The sequence below is a fragment of the Typopeltis vanoorti genome, chromosome 11 (genome assembly GCF_054136105.1).
Source record: "Typopeltis vanoorti isolate ZY-2024b chromosome 11, IOZ_Tvanoo_1.0, whole genome shotgun sequence".
Classification (NCBI taxonomy): domain Eukaryota; kingdom Metazoa; phylum Arthropoda; class Arachnida; order Uropygi; family Thelyphonidae; genus Typopeltis; species Typopeltis vanoorti.
In genome coordinates this window covers 45,738,289-45,757,228 of record NC_143559.1, presented here as the reverse complement: position 1 = coordinate 45,757,228, position 18,940 = coordinate 45,738,289, and the positions used below count along the sequence as shown (strand labels likewise).

Sequence of the window (18,940 nt, the reverse complement as noted above, 5' to 3'; positions counted from 1 at the left end):
CAGTACTGGAGTTTGCTAGGAATGAAATTGACAAAATAGGTGAATTACATTGGTGGGTAGTTCGGACAAAATATCAGTTTCCACTGGGGACAGTGGATTTTGACGATTTTTAAGTTGAAGTGAGAGGTATAGTATAAGGTTTGCCAAATGAATGGGAGAAGTACAGCGTGCTGCCATCCTAGAAACTGTGTACTGGATCAGTCAACTGGAGTAAGTCGTTAAAGAGGTGCGGTGAGATAACAGAACCTTGTGGAATATCCATATTAATTTAAAGTGGGAGGAGAAGGTGCCATCACACGTTATATTCGTCTATTAAGAAAGCTGCAAATCCAACTGCAGATATCGTGGAACAGAGCACATGAAGGGAGTTTACTTAATAGGCTTTTGAGCAACACCTGATCACAAGCTTTGGAAATATCAAGTGCAACCATTGAGGGTCACCTGATTTCTCACTGGTACTTGTTAAAAGATGACTACATCTCCTGATGATTAGAATCCATACAAAGTGTAATTTATTAGCAGGGTAGGTTCTTTCAAGATGGTGCAGGTGTTCGGTATTGATTATTCTCTCCATTATTTATGAGAGCAACATGGAGAGAGAGTGATTGCGTGATAGTTTGATGGTAATGGTTCTCACCGTTCTTGCAAAAGAGTGGAATATAAGCCAATTTCAAGAATATGAATAGAGCACTGGAGTCAATAAGCCTAAACAGGAGATATATGGTAGTTCTAATGCACAAACCGTATGAAAAATTGGAGGAATGTCGTCAGGGATGGAAGAGATTTTAGTGTCTGCGAGTGTCTCTCGTAGACACTGAATGCTTTTTAAATACTAAAATTAACTATGTGTTATTGTCTCTCGCAATTTGGACAATATTCCTCTGATCTCTTTCTGGCGAAAGGACAGAGGAATCATTGAATATTGAGCATCTGGAATGGTTGATGCGTATTTACCATTGTCAGTTATGAGTGCAATGCATTAAATGTGTAAAGCCAGGAAACTTTCATATTCGCATGTAATACACATGTAACAATGGAATAAAGAAATTTAGGTGTGACACAGGTGGGAGTAGTATTGGACAAAATTATGAACCGTTACTTTGGCGAGACATTAAATGCCGTGGCTGCCATTTGGAAAATATGCAATTTTAATGCTTTTTTTTCCTTTTATTCACTGTTTTTTAGGAATTTGTAGTTTTTTGCTACTATTTCAGGATAACCACTAAAGCAAGATGGAGTTCTTGTTGAAAACCCCTTACGATTTGCTTATTTTTTTGCTTGTACCGCCTTTTGGACAAGCAAGGCTTAGATAGCGCCAGTGAAGTGCAGTGTGAGGAGTGTATGTTCCCATTCTAGTAAGAATTTCATTCCCTGCATTAAATTTGGATTTGGATTATACCATAGGAATGAGGCATAGAATTCATGGCGGTTGTCCCATTTGGCACTGCAATAATGCCAGATTACTCTTATTTTGGAGTGGCTATGTGAGAGTTGTTCCATGGTGGGAGGAGACAAGCACAGGATTGTGATCTAAATTACCTAGGGAATGAATTACATTCGCAGCGTTAAGTTTCGGTAGTGGGGAAGATATCTTAAGTTATTTGGAGATGTCTTAGTATCTTAGCCTGTTGGTTTGTGCAGCAGGAGGACGAGGAGGAGGAGGGCATTTCCAATGGTGTTATGAATATTAAAATCTGCAAGAATTTCGCTGTTAGAGAAGCAAGATGTGATGTATATTAGTACTAATATAGTTAGTAAAGCTGAGATGAGTAATGCTTTGGGAGATGTGCGATTTGTGTTTTATGTCAGCAAGAAAAGATGCTAGACTGGAAGTTTGTTAGACTGGAGAACAGTTAACGTTGGATCTGAAGCTGGGGATGTTGAAAATGAATAAGGAAGGCTCAGTGGGCATACATTTCATCGCAGGGGTCATGTACGTTCCCTTAGTGCCTGCTTCTTCCACGAATTTAACAGCATCGCTTAGATTCTGAACTAACTTTTGTTGTTTATGGTAGATTAACTAACCATTTTCTCCACTTTGGTGTTTTCCTTCTGATTGTTTACGTAGTTAACATCGCGTCTAGCTCTTATGCGCGACTGGGGACGAGTGCCTTTGGATTGCTGTTAGTCGTTGCTATGAGTTTTGATTTGCTTCTCAGTCTGCCGCAAATAACTTTAACGAGTCGTAGAAAGTTCGTTCTGTCCCAGGTTGTATTAGTGAATCCAAAAGGGCTGAATCTCACGATATTTACTCATGTAAATTTTATTAATCGCTAACTTAGTGCGTTGGAAAGTTCTGAATGAAGGAGTGGAATTCCTTATTTTCGCCTTGATCGAGTCTTGAGCCACTGAGACAATAATGTCAAGGAGTTTCAGTGGTTCTAGTATGGGGCGGTATTTTGCATTCTCTCACTGATCGTCGAGTAGTTCGAGCTTGGTCTCCAGTGTTTTTGTTTGGCAGGAGAAAATTTTCTCAATATAGGTAGGGTGCTGTTCAAGTTTTTCGTATCGTTTTCCCAAGTTGAGGAGCTGTTTTACTGAAGCAAGGCATACAGAACAAAAGAAAGGATGGCTGTTTACGATGAGCAGCTTATGTGTTGATTCCTCTATTTCTGCGCAGCAGATTTGTAGCCTGTGGCAAGAAAAATCACATATAATTTCGTTTTTTCTTGTGCCTACGAACTGATATTTAACTACAGCTCTTTGTTGTCGCCATGCCTGCTTCGCATGGTAGGCTTAGGAGAGCAATTCTACTTGGCTAATATTTAATTGAGCAAATAAACTTAATTAGTACACTATAATAGCTATTCGTTATATAGATGTATTCAGGTCCTTAGTATCAGGTGTTGTGATTATCATTATTTCATTATTTGAGATATTTTGTAAGAATACACTTTCAATGACGATACAATATGCGAGTACATGTTTAGACTATCTTATTCCCATCCACAAAATACTGAATTTAATGCAAGTAACAAATGTTGATTGCATGTCGTCTGGCTACAATGTCTAATTTTTCAAGAAAAAAAGTTTAGACTCGCATGAGACTAGCTAACCCACTTTCGAATAAAAAAGTCAATATAAAGATTCCTTGTTTGTTGGAGAGAAACGAATCAGCACTCTTCCACTCAAAGTATAAATGTTCCATCGTCTTCCCACGGTTGGTTCGAATGCAAGAGGTTTTAACTCACAGAAAATGTAGTTTATCTTTCGATAAAACAGTCAGCACCAGCCAGAGAATACATGCATCTAATTTTCATCCCGTATGGAAACTAAAATAACACTGATGAGTAACGTCGATCCTGACATATTGTGAACTGTAGAGAATTACATTGATGATGAAGTCTGAAGCGAAGAAATGGTTTCGTAAACCAAATGCAACAGCTAACAATCGGAATTACAAACCCATGCAAATTTTGATTTGATGCAAGAATGTAGATTGAAGAGGCGACTATTATTATGAGATATAATTCTCTCAATTTACTGAATAATTTCAGCAATAATTTATGCTTATAGTTTCGATTAACAGTTCTGCTCATTTTACCAATAAAAATAATAAAAATAAAAATAAATTCAGTATGCCTATTTTTTATTATTATTTATGCAAAGTCACTTGAATTTTACTAACATCTCCAGGTTCTTATAATTAATAATATTCTGTTTCTGTTTCCATGGTATAAATTTCGAAGGAATTATCTGCTGTGAGGAGAATTAGGAAGTTAGCAATTTACTTTCTTTTTTTCTTAATTTTGTTTCTATTATATATCTAGAAATAATTTGTATGAAACTGCACTGAAGGTCTAATGAAATTATAAAAAATAATAACTCCCGTATACGGGAATAAAAAAGGCGTTAGCTGATTTTTTTTTTTATAAGGATTTACAATTACGATCTTATTTATTGTTTTCTTTTTCCTTTCCTTTCTTCTTTTTTTTTCTTTTTTCTTTCTTTCTTCATTTTTTTGTTTTTGTTTTTTTGGTGACTATTGTATTATACTATTATGTTCTTTTATTTGGGTTTATCTCAGGATATGTTATTTTCTTTTCACGAAACACAGTTTCGGATGGTTTGGAATAAATGATACCATATGAGTTCCCCCTAAGTCAACAGTGCTTCCATCTGGTGGTTTCACATCAAAATGTTGCAAAACAGTAGCGAAATATAGAAATATCTCAACGTTCGCCATTTTCTCTCCTGGACACGATCGTTTGCCTAAAAATATGATAGGAATAAAATTCGATATTAAATTAAAATTTATACAAAAGTATATATAAAATGAGATATAAAAATTACATAAGGAACTTGAGGTTAAGAATAATATATAATTAACATTTACGCGTAGTTTAATTCCACAAGAAAAGTGCTTCCTTGATAAATGAGTTTACTCATTTATCAAGAAGAGTGAATCAACAAAAGCAACGAAGTTTTTAGAAAATTATATATCCTGAAGAAAAAAAGTGTGTATCCTGAAGAACTTCCGCCGTTAACTTTCGCAATGATACAATATATGTATTATGTGTTCCTTACATGGCTTGGCTCTGCAAAACAGCAACAAAACTTTGTACTATTTTTCTTCGAGCTATCTGCATGATATCGTAACAGAATCATGAAAAAGTCCATCATCCATACACGATTTTGAACAAACCACATTTTGGTTGCAGCCATGACACACTTTAGAAATAAACCTTTCTTAGACCAGAATAACTAAGTGGAAGTTGAAATTATATTGATGAAGATGGGCTAAGACGAAACTGGATTTTCTCATTTGCATTCGGCGTAAGTCTATTAGTGATTAAATTCGATGTATATTGGACATAATTATCATGTGAAATTAATATGTACGTTCAACAGCTTCTGCTTAATGAAAACAAAACTTTGATAATACTATTAAAAGTAATCATCTAATATGTTCGATTCTGCAGTTTTCGATGGAATCTTGATGTATTTTTCCAATGATGTCTATACTACTATCCTTTGCGCGCGCGCGCGCGCGTGTGTGTGTGTTTTCAAGCTTCATTAAAATATTTGATCAATTTATGTTCTGGTTATTTCCACAGGATCTAATTACATATTCATGTTCCTCAGAACTGCTTTCATAATTTTGTATTCTGTCCTTTAGTTGTCATTTATTCACTAATTCTTGTGCGAAGGTAATACAGTTTTGAAAATGTGTGTTATTGATCCATTGGTTGATAGAGGGAAGTTGTATTGCAGGCATGAATGTTCGTTTATGTTTTCATGATAGTCTCATGCAGTTCTTCGGGGACCAGACGCATTATTTGCAAGCATCAAATCAATAATTCAATAATTGATAAATTAACAATGGTTTCATTTTGAATTCTCCTGCATCACCACCACCAAAGAGAAGCATTAAGTTGTCCGTTGATACTGCAACTTTGTTCTTATAATATGTAAAATAAATCTGCCATTTTTCCGAAAATAATCCAGTCTCTGCTACAAAAAAAAATGTACAATAAACAATTTTTCTTTCTGATTTCGACATTTTGCTCCAAAATCTTAGGAAAACCCGTAATATTACTGAATCTGAACGATCATCATCATCATCATCATCACGAGTCTCTTTGATGTTATGTATGTAAACTGCCGGTCAAATCTTTGAAACAATCCATCGCTTGCGACGAATGTATCGACATTCGTCGCAAGCGGTGGATTCTCACCCGTTTGATCTTGAGTTCTCTAGGAGTTTTCTTGTATTAGTATAAGACTTAATGGAATACGTTGCTGTTGTATATCTTCAAACCAATGGTGAATACGTTTTCCATATTCTTCTATTAATACATCTTTTTTTGGAAATGACAGTGGATTGCAATGCCACTAGTCTCCTCATATGGAGCGCCACCGAGTGATCCAAATACTGCGAAACTTTTCAGAAATACATTTTCCGACATGCCGAATCAATAGCTTAGAGAAAAAACTCTTCCAAAATTCACGATCAGGGTGGCTGTGCGGTGTACCGAATGTAGATGTAGTAATTTTTCTGTGTGTAACAAGAGGAAAAGCGACACAAGCACAAATAACACATTTAATTCACTTTCATTATGCATTCACGGATTTTACAGTTCAGAATGCTGACCCTTCCAGAAGAATGCACCACAAACTGCATCCTTTGAACATGTTTTCAACTGCAAAATGCAGTTGGTCCTGACTGATGTTGCGCACATGCTATTATTGTGTCTTTCAGCGCTAGCAAGTTATCAGGATGATTCCGATAAACCCTGACTTTAAGAAATCCTCTAAGCCAGAAATCACAAGGGCAAGATCAGGTGAGCGAGGTTGTCATGCAGTGGATAAAACACGGCTGACCTTCTGACTTCAGTAAAATGTTCTCGAAGTACAACCTGTACGGATCAATCGATGTCTCGAGGGGTGCCATCCTGAAAATGAATACATCCATGCACATGCGCTGCTGTAACTGTGGCGCAAGAAAATTGTTCATTATATCGCGATACTTCTCTGGTCCATTGACATACTCAATTACTCGGCAGTAAGTAAGGCCGGTCACAGGACTCGACTGGCGAATGCCCTAAAAGAATAATGCTTCAAAGATAAAAGAAGCTCTAAATCCCAACAAGATAGTACACTTTGGGCGAATACGAAGAAATATGTTGGAATAAATGAGAGTTTTGCATAGCCCATAGCCGAGATAATTGTGAATATTCACAGCTTCGCTCAGCTGAAAGTGAACTTCATATCCTCACAGAATTAGCAAAGAACATCCAAAGAATGTCAGTGAATGCTGAAATTCGCTTCAAGATTCTTTGGACGTTTTGGAAGGTAACATAATGGACGGAAAGAAGGAAAAAATGCTAATGGTCGGAAGGAAAGAAAACGCTAATGGACGTTTTGAAAAGTAACTTAGACTTCTGCTAGTTTTGGTAACTTAGGTCGTAGATTGTGTATAAAAGGATATCGCGTTTGAGTAGTATATTATTCATTAAGTTGTTAAGATATGCTTAAATGATTCCGCTTCGTGCTGGGGCTCCAAGAGTTCGTCGGCAATAAAGTGTACCAACAGTGACATGTTTGCGCATCATAATGATTTCTATTTGAATCGCATAATTCAGGTGATAGTTGATGTTCCGTGCGTTTCTATAGAATTTATATTTAGATGCAATTTTGGTTACAATTTCAGTCTCTTTTCCAAATTATTCTTGCTCAGTATATCGTTATTTATCCAGGAATTAACACATTCTAGTTTATTTTTTATGAGGCGTTTGGTGATTTTTTCTATAAGCCTGTAAAACAGCGTAAAATATTCGTTGAGAGTTAGTGGTCAGCAATATGTCCTCTGTTGTTTGTGGCTAAAATTCAAATAAACATATTATTAACATAGTATATAAAGGTAGATATTTGTGGATGATGAGGTAAAGGCTAGTGTATTTATTTGCGATTTCCAATCACAATGAGTAGAATCCTGTGGGGGGTATACCTTTTATGTTTAAAGTTTAATAGTAAATTATCTGTTTATGTTCGCAGATCTTTATGTTACGGTGAAAATGTAGTTGAACTCTGATTATTGTTAGCAATGATTTTCGATACTAAAACTTTAGTGTTCCAACGGCAGCATTGTTTTTGACTATATTGCACCCTTCCTTCATGAAGTTCGTAATGTCTTTTCCCCCCCTCTATGTGAAGAAAGGTTGATATGATATGCACCTTACAATATTTATCGCGATTAATTCATCAATTCCATAGCATATAAAAACATTTCTTGTTCAAATATGACTTCCTAGACTGAGTATCCTAAGTGTATGTAATATACCATGTGTCTGTAAACAATAACATAGTTTCCTGAGAATTTACTTACCCATCGAAAATGGAATAAAATGTTCTGGCTTTACCACCGATTTTCCATCCGGTGTTAAAAACCTGTCTGGAATAAATTCATTTGGATATTTCCAAAATTTTGGATCATGATGAATCGCCCATATGTTGGCCACTACAATTGCTCCTTTCGGAATGTCGTAGTCTCCAATTGTTGTATCTTCGGAAGCACTAAATGTTATAAAAAAGCGGAGGGGGGGGGAAGGTAGATCTGTTAAACGTGCCTTATACTCTTATTATATTCATTATTATTATTCATTCAATATATGCTAAATATATGCTAAATTATAGTACCCTAATGTATTATAAAGAAATTATATTATTGTTATTGTATAAATATTGTAGAAATGTAATTTTATTCGACTACAAATGTAAATTATCCATTACAATTACTGTTACTAATCTATAAAAAATTAATATGCAATATAACTATTTGAAAATTATGGACAGGATTATTCCTAACAAACTTGCTACTAGCAGAAACAGTTAATATCATTACGACAATGGTACAGTTTTTAGAAAACTAAAGAAACAACAGTTTTTGGGATTTGGGATCATAGTGTGGGGTGTGTAGTATATCTGAATCACTGCCTACATAAGTAATAACTGATGAATGTCATTCTCAGAAAAGCTTAGGACAGGTTTCGAGGATAGATGCAATTACATTATACCTCATCTAAAACAAGTATTATTATTACAAAATGACTGTAAAACATTTCATTTATTATAAAAAAAGTTTTACCTACTGTAAATATATCATAAATATATCATACAAATACGTTTGTAATATTTGCAACATGTAACATTGTTAATATCGGTTAAATATATTTATAAAAAAATACTGACCTAAAAATAAAATAATTATTCTTACTCAACAATATTTCAATTTTTCTATGAAAATAGCAATTTGTTTTGCCTATTATTTTTCAGAAAAACGGTGAAGATATTTATTATTGCGTTTCTGAATGAAGACAGTCTCGAAGGAAGGTAGAATAAATAATTGATAAATATATATGAAATCACTATTATTCTATAATTCACTTGAATCATGATTTCTACTAAAATACATCATGATTTCAATTCATATTTCTTTTTGACCAAGGAAAATTAATGGACGTATCTCATCACTACAGCAGATGTATTTAAATCGACATTTCGCAAGAATTCTGTTTATGTTTTTCTGTGTTCGAAAACGCATGTTTCAAGGAATTTCGGAGAGAAATGACAAACGCCGTATTAAGCATAGTGCCTTTTACAAGCAGATGAAGAGGGAGAAGGAAAATGAGATAGATTTAGATCATAAGGTCTTGGTGTTAATTCAGTTGTATCTCTCCTTCCTAGGCACCGATTATGAAACGTTGTTTAAACCGTTGCGTACAGCCATTGTCACATTATGGAATTGATATTCTTTCTAGATGTCTTAAATTTTTCAGCCGCTCTTAGAAGAGCTGTCTATTCTACATATTTATAGTCAATTTTATACCAAAAAATATTCACGAAAACATATTCATTATGGCGTTGATATAACGACAACCTAGAACGTGACACTTTAACTACGTATTAAATGCACTATAATGGAAGAAGGGAAAAAAAAATAGAATTTTCGCAGCTTGAATACTGAGGACGATTCTTTAATTCGTAGCTTTTAGAAATTATTTAATGCGAAACAAATGAGAATTTTGTGCACTGTAAGGAATAAAGAATGAAGATAAAGAGTAAGAATAATTTCAGAAATACAATAGTGCTCTAGGCTCTAGTTTTCAATCAGAATGTTAGATGCCATAGCCCAACAACAGGAAGAACTTATTGAAGATAAGCTCATATAAGCGGTCTATATATGAGCTCATATAAGCTGTCTATACCGAACAGGATGTAGTAGGCGAAGTGATAGTGAATCATTTCTATCCGACGTGCGTTAAATGAACAGCATTCGAAGAGAATTTATTGAATAACTAAGACAGGATTTTATACAATATAAGTACATCTACTTTTACACAGCTCAACGATATTTCAAAATGCTTCAAACTTTTCTTAACTGACCTTATAAAATATACTTTATTTAATCTCGTGTTATTTACATTACCTATGTATTCCTTTAACTGATTATAAAAAGAAATATGATAAAGGATACCGATCAGAAGTAATTTTAAATTGTTTCTAGATCAACTTACACTCTATGAAGATTCAGTGGAACGAGGGTTTTCCATCGCATAATTTCCAGTATTGTCGAATAAGTATAAGGTAGTTTCGAGCGGTCTTCGAAAGAAGGCTTCTTTTCACTTCCTATTGCTAAATCGATTTCATCCTGAACACGGCGTTGAACTTCTGGATATGCTGCTATTACTAATAGACACCACAATATAGTTGTCGCTGTGGTGTCACTACCAGCACCAAATAGCACCTGAACATTTCCTATTAACATATTTTCTGAAAGAGAATTAAAATAAAATCTTTGCTCAGAGAGAAATAAATATCAATTACTCAATATATATGCAATGAGTGTTTGTTTATATATATTAAATCCTTGAATAAGTCATTAGTGATATGTTGAGTAGTATGACAGTCTAGTCACTGTCATACACGCAATGAGTGCGAAATTTCACAAAGAAGTAAGTGGGCAAGGCGACGTAGACCTTTTCTGGACGTTTAACTGTTGAAACTCTCAACTACTTATTATAAGTTTGTAGTTCCTTGAACGTGTCTCCTGAAAATACCAGATGATAATACTCAGAACTAGTGGAGAAGACTCTTATGGGATATCTGGACGTAACGAGGCGAGCTGGAGGTGGAGCGATATCTTGTTGTAACTGGGATGGTTCATGTTATTTTTTATTTTATTTTATTTTTTTTTCGATGGGGGATTCTCCTTTCCTTCAGCATAGAGAAGTTATATAGAACAGAAGAGGCGGCCCTCAGACAGGAATAGTCCTGAAAGTAGCAGAGATGGTTATCGTTGTTATGTTCAGATGTGTATCGACAAAATTCTCATTTCGGGTCCGAACTGGCGAGCAATATTCTGCCGCTCGTAAGACCAGACGTAGGGCTTGTGTTCTAAGCGTGGCAGCTGGAAAACTCGAAGTTTTGGTGTGAGCTGGTTTATGATGTTGTTCCTGGCAGATTTTTTAACTTAGTTGTTCAAAATGTTGTATGTGAGGCTGCCATCATATCACACCAAAATAGCAATAATTACTTTCATGGATTAGAATATCCTGTTGAAGAAGTTTATTTTTAGTTTTCTATGAGCCTCGTAGTTTTTTAGGTGGAAAATTGAAACATCAGTTTTACTGGAGATTAGATAGTCTCCAGCTTTCGACGTAGTTTCGCAGTGAACTCAGAACTTTGCTCAGTGTTTCCTCTAGGTTTTAAAAATATGGCCTTCGGTAGCGAGTGCAATGTCATGAGCTCTAGTCATTTTTCAAATGGAGGGATAGATCCTCGAGGAAAATCGTACTGTGAGAAATATGTTTCGCTTATTTGTGATTGCAAATTATCCTTCAATTTGCTATTCGGGACCAATTGTTCTTGTAGATTAAGAGGTTTTTTTTTCCAGTTGATTATTTTAGCTGTTTCATACACTAAGCCATTCTTCCATATGGTATCATAAGCTAATGTAGAGTTTATGAAAGCAATAACTGTTTTTACACCCATTCTGCATCTAGCTTCATATCCGATCGTTCTAATGTTCTCTAAGCTTACAATATTTCTTGAGTGGAAGTCGCATAGATAGAAAAACAAATGTTAATACTGAATTGATTTTCTCACAATCATTTAACTAATTGAAAACACGAATCATTTTATATATAGCTTAGTAATGTAATAAGAAATAGAACTTTGTTGTGAATTCAGTTTTTAGTTTGGAAATAATCTTTTTATAAGTATTACAAGAAATATTTTTATAGTATTTCCCTTGGTCAGAATTAAAAGCTTTATTTTCCCAGCGTATTCTAGATATGAATTCAACATGTTCAGAACTGACCTGTAAAGGAATTATCTGGGTCATTTTTCCTTTTTTCCATTTCAACAAGATAACCTTCAATGTAGTTGCGCACATCATCCTCGTCCAAATTCTTGCGATGTGAGTGTGCTTGATTCCTGAAAAAGAAAAGTTAAAATTAATTTTTTAACGATATGAATTATATTTTTAGAGAAATATATTAAGAAACAGAATCCAGCGTTTTATAAGCAGAAACAAATATTTTACAAACAGAAATACGTTTTAAGAGATATGTAAACTGTAATTGAGTAGTACTTAAACTGCACTTGTCAGTAACAAAAATTCTTGTTAAGGATTATGAAATTAATTCTGGTTTCGACAGACTCAAACTGAGAGGATTCCTTTTGCGATGATTTGATCTATGTTTTTTTTTTTTTTTTTACCTTGAATGACACTTTCAGTTCAGGACAAATTGCTATGACACTCTGCAAAAGATTGTAAATCTCTAGCTTCAAATCTAGCATGATACCCTGCAAAACTTTGTAAATCAATAACTGCAAAAAAAAAAAAAAAAAAAAGTTTTCTGTTTTCTGTTTCGTGCAAGAAAGTGATTACACTTTCGTCTGGTGGATGGTACATGCTGGTAAAGTAAACGTTTTCCAATGTTCCTTCTTCATTTTCAAAAGTTGATATTGTTTCTGTTTCTGTAATTGTTTCTGTAAATGTCTTATGACGCACTATAATTTGAATTAACACACATACACAAGTTAATTACTACTATTTTACCCCGCGTTTTGGCTGCTTTGCAGTAAATGCATAGCTGCTACTTCGGAGTACTTATCTGTAGACTACTCAGTTCCAAAATGTTGAGAACAGGGGCTTGTAGGTTTAGTATGAAGTTTTAATATTCGACTACTTAAGTGAGACAGCTTAAGGCAATAATCTGAATACCTTGTTATTTAAATTCTTTGAAAACTTCTAGTAAAATCTAGATTCTTCTTGATTTTGAATTTCGCGTGTTTCGTTTTGATATTTTGTAGATTACTTCGGTATTCTGAGCAATTTTATAAATAATTAGCAACTTTATTTTGCGATAATATAAAATTATTACAATGGCCCTTTATTCCTAACAGTCTCAAAAGTTACAGTATTCCAAGGATAAAAATAGTTACATGGTCATTAGATGTTTGTCGTCTATTTCTCATAAGATTCTTGAAAAGTTTCAAAAAGAACAATTTTAAGTCATTTTTTCATTTTCAATGATAAAATCAATTTTTGGTCATCTGTTTCTTACATGTTATCAACATCCTTTGAGAAGCAAACTATTCAGTCCGTTGTATGATCGATTTCTTTTTGCTCCATGTATATCCTATCGCTACACTAGCCTGCATATATTGGATTCCAAATTGACTCAGAAAAGTAATAGACGTATAAATTACATATTACTTAGGCACCCTCGCTAGCAACTTAATATTTTTAACCTGATCATCTTTTATACCCTTGTTAAACGTTCTCAATAGCAAATATCAATAAAACACATATTTATCAAATTATTTAATTTTGAAGAATTATTATCAATTATATAATAATGAAGTATTATTATCAAATATTTAATACTGAAGTATTATTATCTTAATATAATTATAATACATAATTTTTAATTATATTTATATATATCTGACCCACACAAGAAAGGTCACAAGACTCGTAGCGGATCAGTGCCATACAGTTTATAGACCTTATCTTCATATGCTGTCCTAAAGAGAGCTTTCTGCCCCATAATCAACACCCGGCAATAAAAATGCCTGTTCTTAAAGTAGCCACATGCAAAAACTATTAGTACTCGAAGGGCGCCTAAAACATATAAGCAAAGATCGACTTCAAAAGATGTGAACAAAATTGTAAATATACCGCAAGAATGTCACACTAGTTACTACTATTAATATCTTCTTCTTCTTCATCTTCAAGGCCCATCTTTCCTAATTGGGTTGTGTGTGTGTGGGGGGGGGGGAACAGCTGCAAGAGGAACTGCCAATGGTCACGATGCTCAGGTGTTCTGGTTGGATTCCCAAATGTGTCTACCCAAGGTTTTGGATATAATCTATCCAGCGAGTCCTTGGCCTTCCACGTGGCCTCCCACCCTCTGGTTTGGCAAAGAGGGCCTACTGAGGGAGCCTCTCTTGTGGCATTCTGACCAGGTGCCCGTACTATTGTAACTGTGATCTCTCAACACGGAAAAGCAGCGGTTGAGAATTGAGGGTTTCCCGAATTGCAGAGCTTCTGACTCTGTCGAGTCTTGTCAGCCCTGCAACCCCTCGAAGGAACCTCATTTCAGCCGCTTGGATACGTGTCCGCATTCTTTCGGTCATTACCCAACTCTCATGATCATAGGTGAGGATGGTGACATAGACTGTATTGAAGACAGCCAGCTTTGCCTTCTGGCTTAACTCCCGCTTCAATACTACCGAACGGCCAAGCTCCCGCAATATTGAGCTTGCTAACCCAATTCGAGTATCTAGCTCTACATCCCATTTTCCATCATTCGTGAATATGGAACCAAGGTATTTAAACTTCTCCACCTGCCTCATTGGGTCTCCACTTATATATTGAGTGCACTGGGACGGTTGTCATGAGACCACAAATGTTTCAGTTTTAGCCACACTGATCTTCATTCTGGCGTCTGCACAAACAGCTACAAACCTATCCAGGGTCAGCTGGAGGTCATCTGTGGAAGAGCTAAGCAGAACTAGGTCATCTGCAAAAAGCAGACGTCCAATTCTACATCTTCCAATTCTGACACACTCACTGCCTCAGCTGTGCCTATCAATCCAGTCCATAAATATTATGAAAAGGTGGGGTGACAGAATACACCCTTGGCAGAGGCCAACAGAGACTGTGAAAGGTTCAGATTTTGTGCTGTTTACCCTGACACAAAACTCTGGGCATTCATTCAGGGACTTGATGACAGCTAATAGGTGGCCATTCACTCCATACTCCTGTACTACTTGCCAAAGTTTATCCCGAGGAACCCGGTCATATGCCTTTTCCAAGTCCACGAAACATGTGTAGAGATTCTTGGCATATTCCCAAGATTTCTCAAAGACTTGCATTAAAGTGAAGATTTGGTCAGTTGTGCTTCTACCAGGACGAAAGCCACATTGTTCTTCCTGGAACTTTGACTCAACTATGCTCCTGCACAGTCTTTCCGAACACTTAGCATACACTTCCCCAGGCAGGCTGAGCAGAGAGAGATGCCATGATAGTTACTGCAATCCTTCTGGTCTCCCTTCTTAAAGACTGGTATTATTATGCCTATCTGCCATTAATATAATGGCATCTATTTTTTTAAATGAATGAACATCATTTTTGCTTGCAATAAATGTATCAGAAATGGAATAATTACAATACATTAACTGTACACATATCAGTACTTTCGTGCACGTGCTAACAATAATTATTAATAGTTTTAAGCACAAACTCATGAATATCTAATATAAAAATAATTACTATTATAATTATATACTGAAATGGTATATCTAATGGTATATTCTTTTATATATCTAAAATATCTTCATATAAGCAAAGCACTAAAAGATGTGAAAAACAAAATAAACGTTAATTATACTGCTAAGATTATTGTACTAGTATACTGTATATGTATATGAATATGTATCGTATACTTATATGAAATGTATGAGTATGGATAGATGAATTCGGAATCATGCTCATGATAAATATTATGAATAAATGTTTAGCTAGTTAAACATATATCATGATTTACATTTATAAAAAAATGTATTAAATATCTTAGTACCTGATAATAATTATCATTATGTATTTTATGCATAGAATCTGTGTCTATTTATGTATTTGTTACACATATGTGCATTGCAAATAATATGTACGTATGTATGAACAAGAATATTCTGCCCAGACTACAAACTTAATATATATTACAATCGTTGCAGAATTAAATGGTAAAATTGATATTCTCTGAACCAAGACAAGATCTGACACTTATAAGGACACAACACAAAATATTCAAGGTGAAACACTTATGCCACTACACAGTCATGCTAAAACATTATTCACTCCAACCTACAGGGTAACCAGAACAATATATCAGATAACAAGACCACAGTCAAAAAGCTACATAACATATAAGTATAATAATTACTACGGAAAAGACACCCAAAGTTTCTACTTACCTGACATGAACAACAAACTGCTGTTCCAAGAGAGATACCAGAGACCTACAGAGAGCTAAAAACTATATAAATATTACAGAGAGACAGAAAATTAGAGGAATATTACACACTCATACACACATGAAACAATAACGAATTCCTCTCAAACACCAACACAAGGATACAAACACGCCATATCCAAATCCTCCCCACTTCAAAAAGTTAAAACCGTGCTCTTGGTCGTTGTCCGCGAGCTCATGTACTCTACACGTTAACCGGAAAAAATACATAAAATATCCACGCACATAAATATAAACATTTAAATCTACACTTGGCTCGCTATGAGTACTGAATCAAAACCACGATATGGGATATATATGAGATATTATGGGATACATACTAGGGCAACTGATATGAAGTCATTAGCCTCTGTATATGCAAGTAGCTGATTAAGGATTAAACCAAGAATAAAATTTCTTGTTATCTTTAATGTATAATAAATTCAAGGTAAAATAGTTTCTATATATATATATATGTATATAAAATGAAAATATAATTTTCATCAAAATAAAAGGCTGGTTATATTCCAGTAATTCGAGCCCTACCGAAGGGCATATGAGTTGTGGAAATACTTTGTGAAAATAAAAGCTGTGCCGAACATGGCACAACTTTGTTTTCACTTTTTTCTTTCAAAGCGGCCTTTTGCAGTTGCCCAATTTTTAATCCATCTACCTCGAGTGCTTCTAGATGTTTTTTCAGTATTTTAGGGATGGCGCCTACAGCACCTATTATTATGGGAACAACTTTCGTTTTCTTTTGCCAGATTCGTTCAACTTCGACTTGAAAATAGTGATACTTTGTAATTTTTGCATTTTTAGTCGTCAATCCGACTATCTCCTGGTACTGATATTTCGATAAACTTAAGAACCTTGTTTTCACTTTTTTTCGACCACTGTTATATCGAGTGTATTACATTCCAAACTTTGGAAATGGATTTTGAAATCATTCTGGATATTTGAAATCAGAGAGTATTTTAGCTTTTTCATTCTCAACAGCTTTCTGGTGAACTTTATACTTCCAATAGTCTTTAGATAATTTAAACCCACATTTTTTACATACATGCCATTGAGTTATCTTAGCTACATTATCATGCCTTTTACGATTCTCGATTTGTGCGGTATTGCTGTCTCCACTTATAATGTGGTCTGACGTTTCTTCATTTTCTTTGCACAATCTACATTAACTGTCTTCTTGAATTTTTTTTTGCCTTCATAACGTTGGTTTAATGGCCTGTTCTTGCAAAAATTACCGATCCTATTTCTATCTTTAGTGCTCCATTTCTTAACCATTGCCAGGTCAAGTTGCTGTCAGCGCTGTCTTCTATGGTGTGAAGGCAGTAGTAGGGTAACCACTCTGAACAGGTTCAAGATCAAGATAAGATAAGGAATCGCGATGTCATTGGTTGATAAGAAGATGACGTCATTGTGGGCGTGACGTCATGAGATTGGAATGTTTGGAATTTCCCTGAGGCATATGTGTGTGTGACGTCACGTTGTTTGTTTTGTTCGCATATGGAATTATGGGTGATGGTAGAGATAAGGATTCATGTTGTGATTGGTGGGACACTCTGAACAAGATCAAGATCAAGATAAAATAAGGAATCATGACGTGGGTGGGAGTTGTTATGAGATGTAGATAAGGGACATCATTTGTTAATGGTAAATAAGTGACATATTTTATTATTTGTAAAAAAGTGATGTTGTTGTTTTGAATGGCAGGGATATACATTAATGTATAAGAAATCGTGTCGTGATTGGCAGGACACTTCTGACCAGATCAAGATCAAGATAAGATAAGGAATCGTGACGTGGATGTTTTTTATTATAGATTTTGGAATGTTTGGAATTTCGATGCAGCCCTCATCTGTCCGGGATATCATGTGGTGTTTTGGGTTCTTTTATTGCCTTGTGGGTGATAATTAGAGATAAGAATCATGAGGTTATGTGTTTGGAAATTTCTGGGAAACATATGTCTCTCTGTGATATCACATGATGTTTTGGTTTGGCTCTGGAATTGTGGGCAATGTTTTTGAGATAAGATATCTTAAAATTTTCCCAGGGTGACACACATCCATCATTGTCGTCATGTTTTAATTGGTTGTCTATAGATGTATATTCAAATTTCCAATACATTATTTGGTATTTCTATTTCTTTCCTGTTAAAGGCTGGAAATTCTTAGAGTAGAGTAGAGTCGTGATGGTGGTCATGATTAAGGTTTTCTGAATAATTTAATTATATGCTAAAATCACTCAAACGTACATTTTTTTCTTCTATAGATGGCTGTACTAATTTTCCAATAAATTTTTGGGTATTTCTTTACTGTTAAAGAGAGAAGTCTTACAGAAGAGTAGAATCTTGTGGCGACAGTGTTTCGAGCTTTTCTGATTAATTTAATTATATATTGGTATCCATCAATTGGTATCCGTATTTTCTTCTAAATTCATATTCTAATTCAAGTTCTTATTTTATTCATAATTCATCTGAATATTTTGATTTGTCTAAATTAAGATCTTAAAGTTCAATAAATAAATAAATAAACAAATCTTGTGTGAATTCACGGTGATTTCAAAACTGATCTTAGTTAAACATACATAACACATCAATGACACTGTTTGTTGTTTTAAGTTTACAAGGCGAGAGTGTTTCAAGATTTTCTGAATAATTTAATTATATGCTGGTGTCTGTACGGCATATTAAAATAAATAAATTAAATAAACGGACGGTTATATGAATTACAAAACCTTTTGTATGTATTCTAGAAATTCTGAAGATAATTTAAAATTACTTACAGCTTTCCAGAATGGCTCTTCTAAATACAAATATTCCAAAAAATATGTTCCAAAATAGTTGAATTTTATATCAACACCACAACACAGAGTACGAAATTTCGGTAAAATTACTTTAACCTGAAATA

General features: G+C 34.6%; 1 protein-coding gene and 1 long non-coding RNA gene across 2 annotated transcripts in view; one reads left to right on the top strand and one right to left on the bottom strand.

Annotated features, from left to right (window-relative positions):
* The window catches only part of LOC150101498 (uncharacterized), a 110,679-nt gene that overhangs the window by 12,372 nt on the left and 79,367 nt on the right, over nt 1-18,940 (top strand). The gene's annotated exons all lie outside the window — the stretch shown is intronic.
* The window catches only part of LOC150101500 (cytochrome P450 2J2-like), a 44,547-nt gene continuing 29,321 nt past the window's right edge, over nt 3,715-18,940 (bottom strand). Inside the window, exons 5-8 of the mRNA XM_090400736.1 lie at nt 11,822-11,937; nt 10,017-10,272; nt 7,829-8,016; nt 3,715-4,212 (exon numbers count right to left, since the gene is read on the bottom strand). Coding sequence (XP_090256862.1) covers nt 4,034-4,212; nt 7,829-8,016; nt 10,017-10,272; nt 11,822-11,937 — 739 coding nt within the window. The 3' untranslated portion in view covers nt 3,715-4,033. The remainder of the gene's footprint in view (nt 4,213-7,828; nt 8,017-10,016; nt 10,273-11,821; nt 11,938-18,940) is intronic.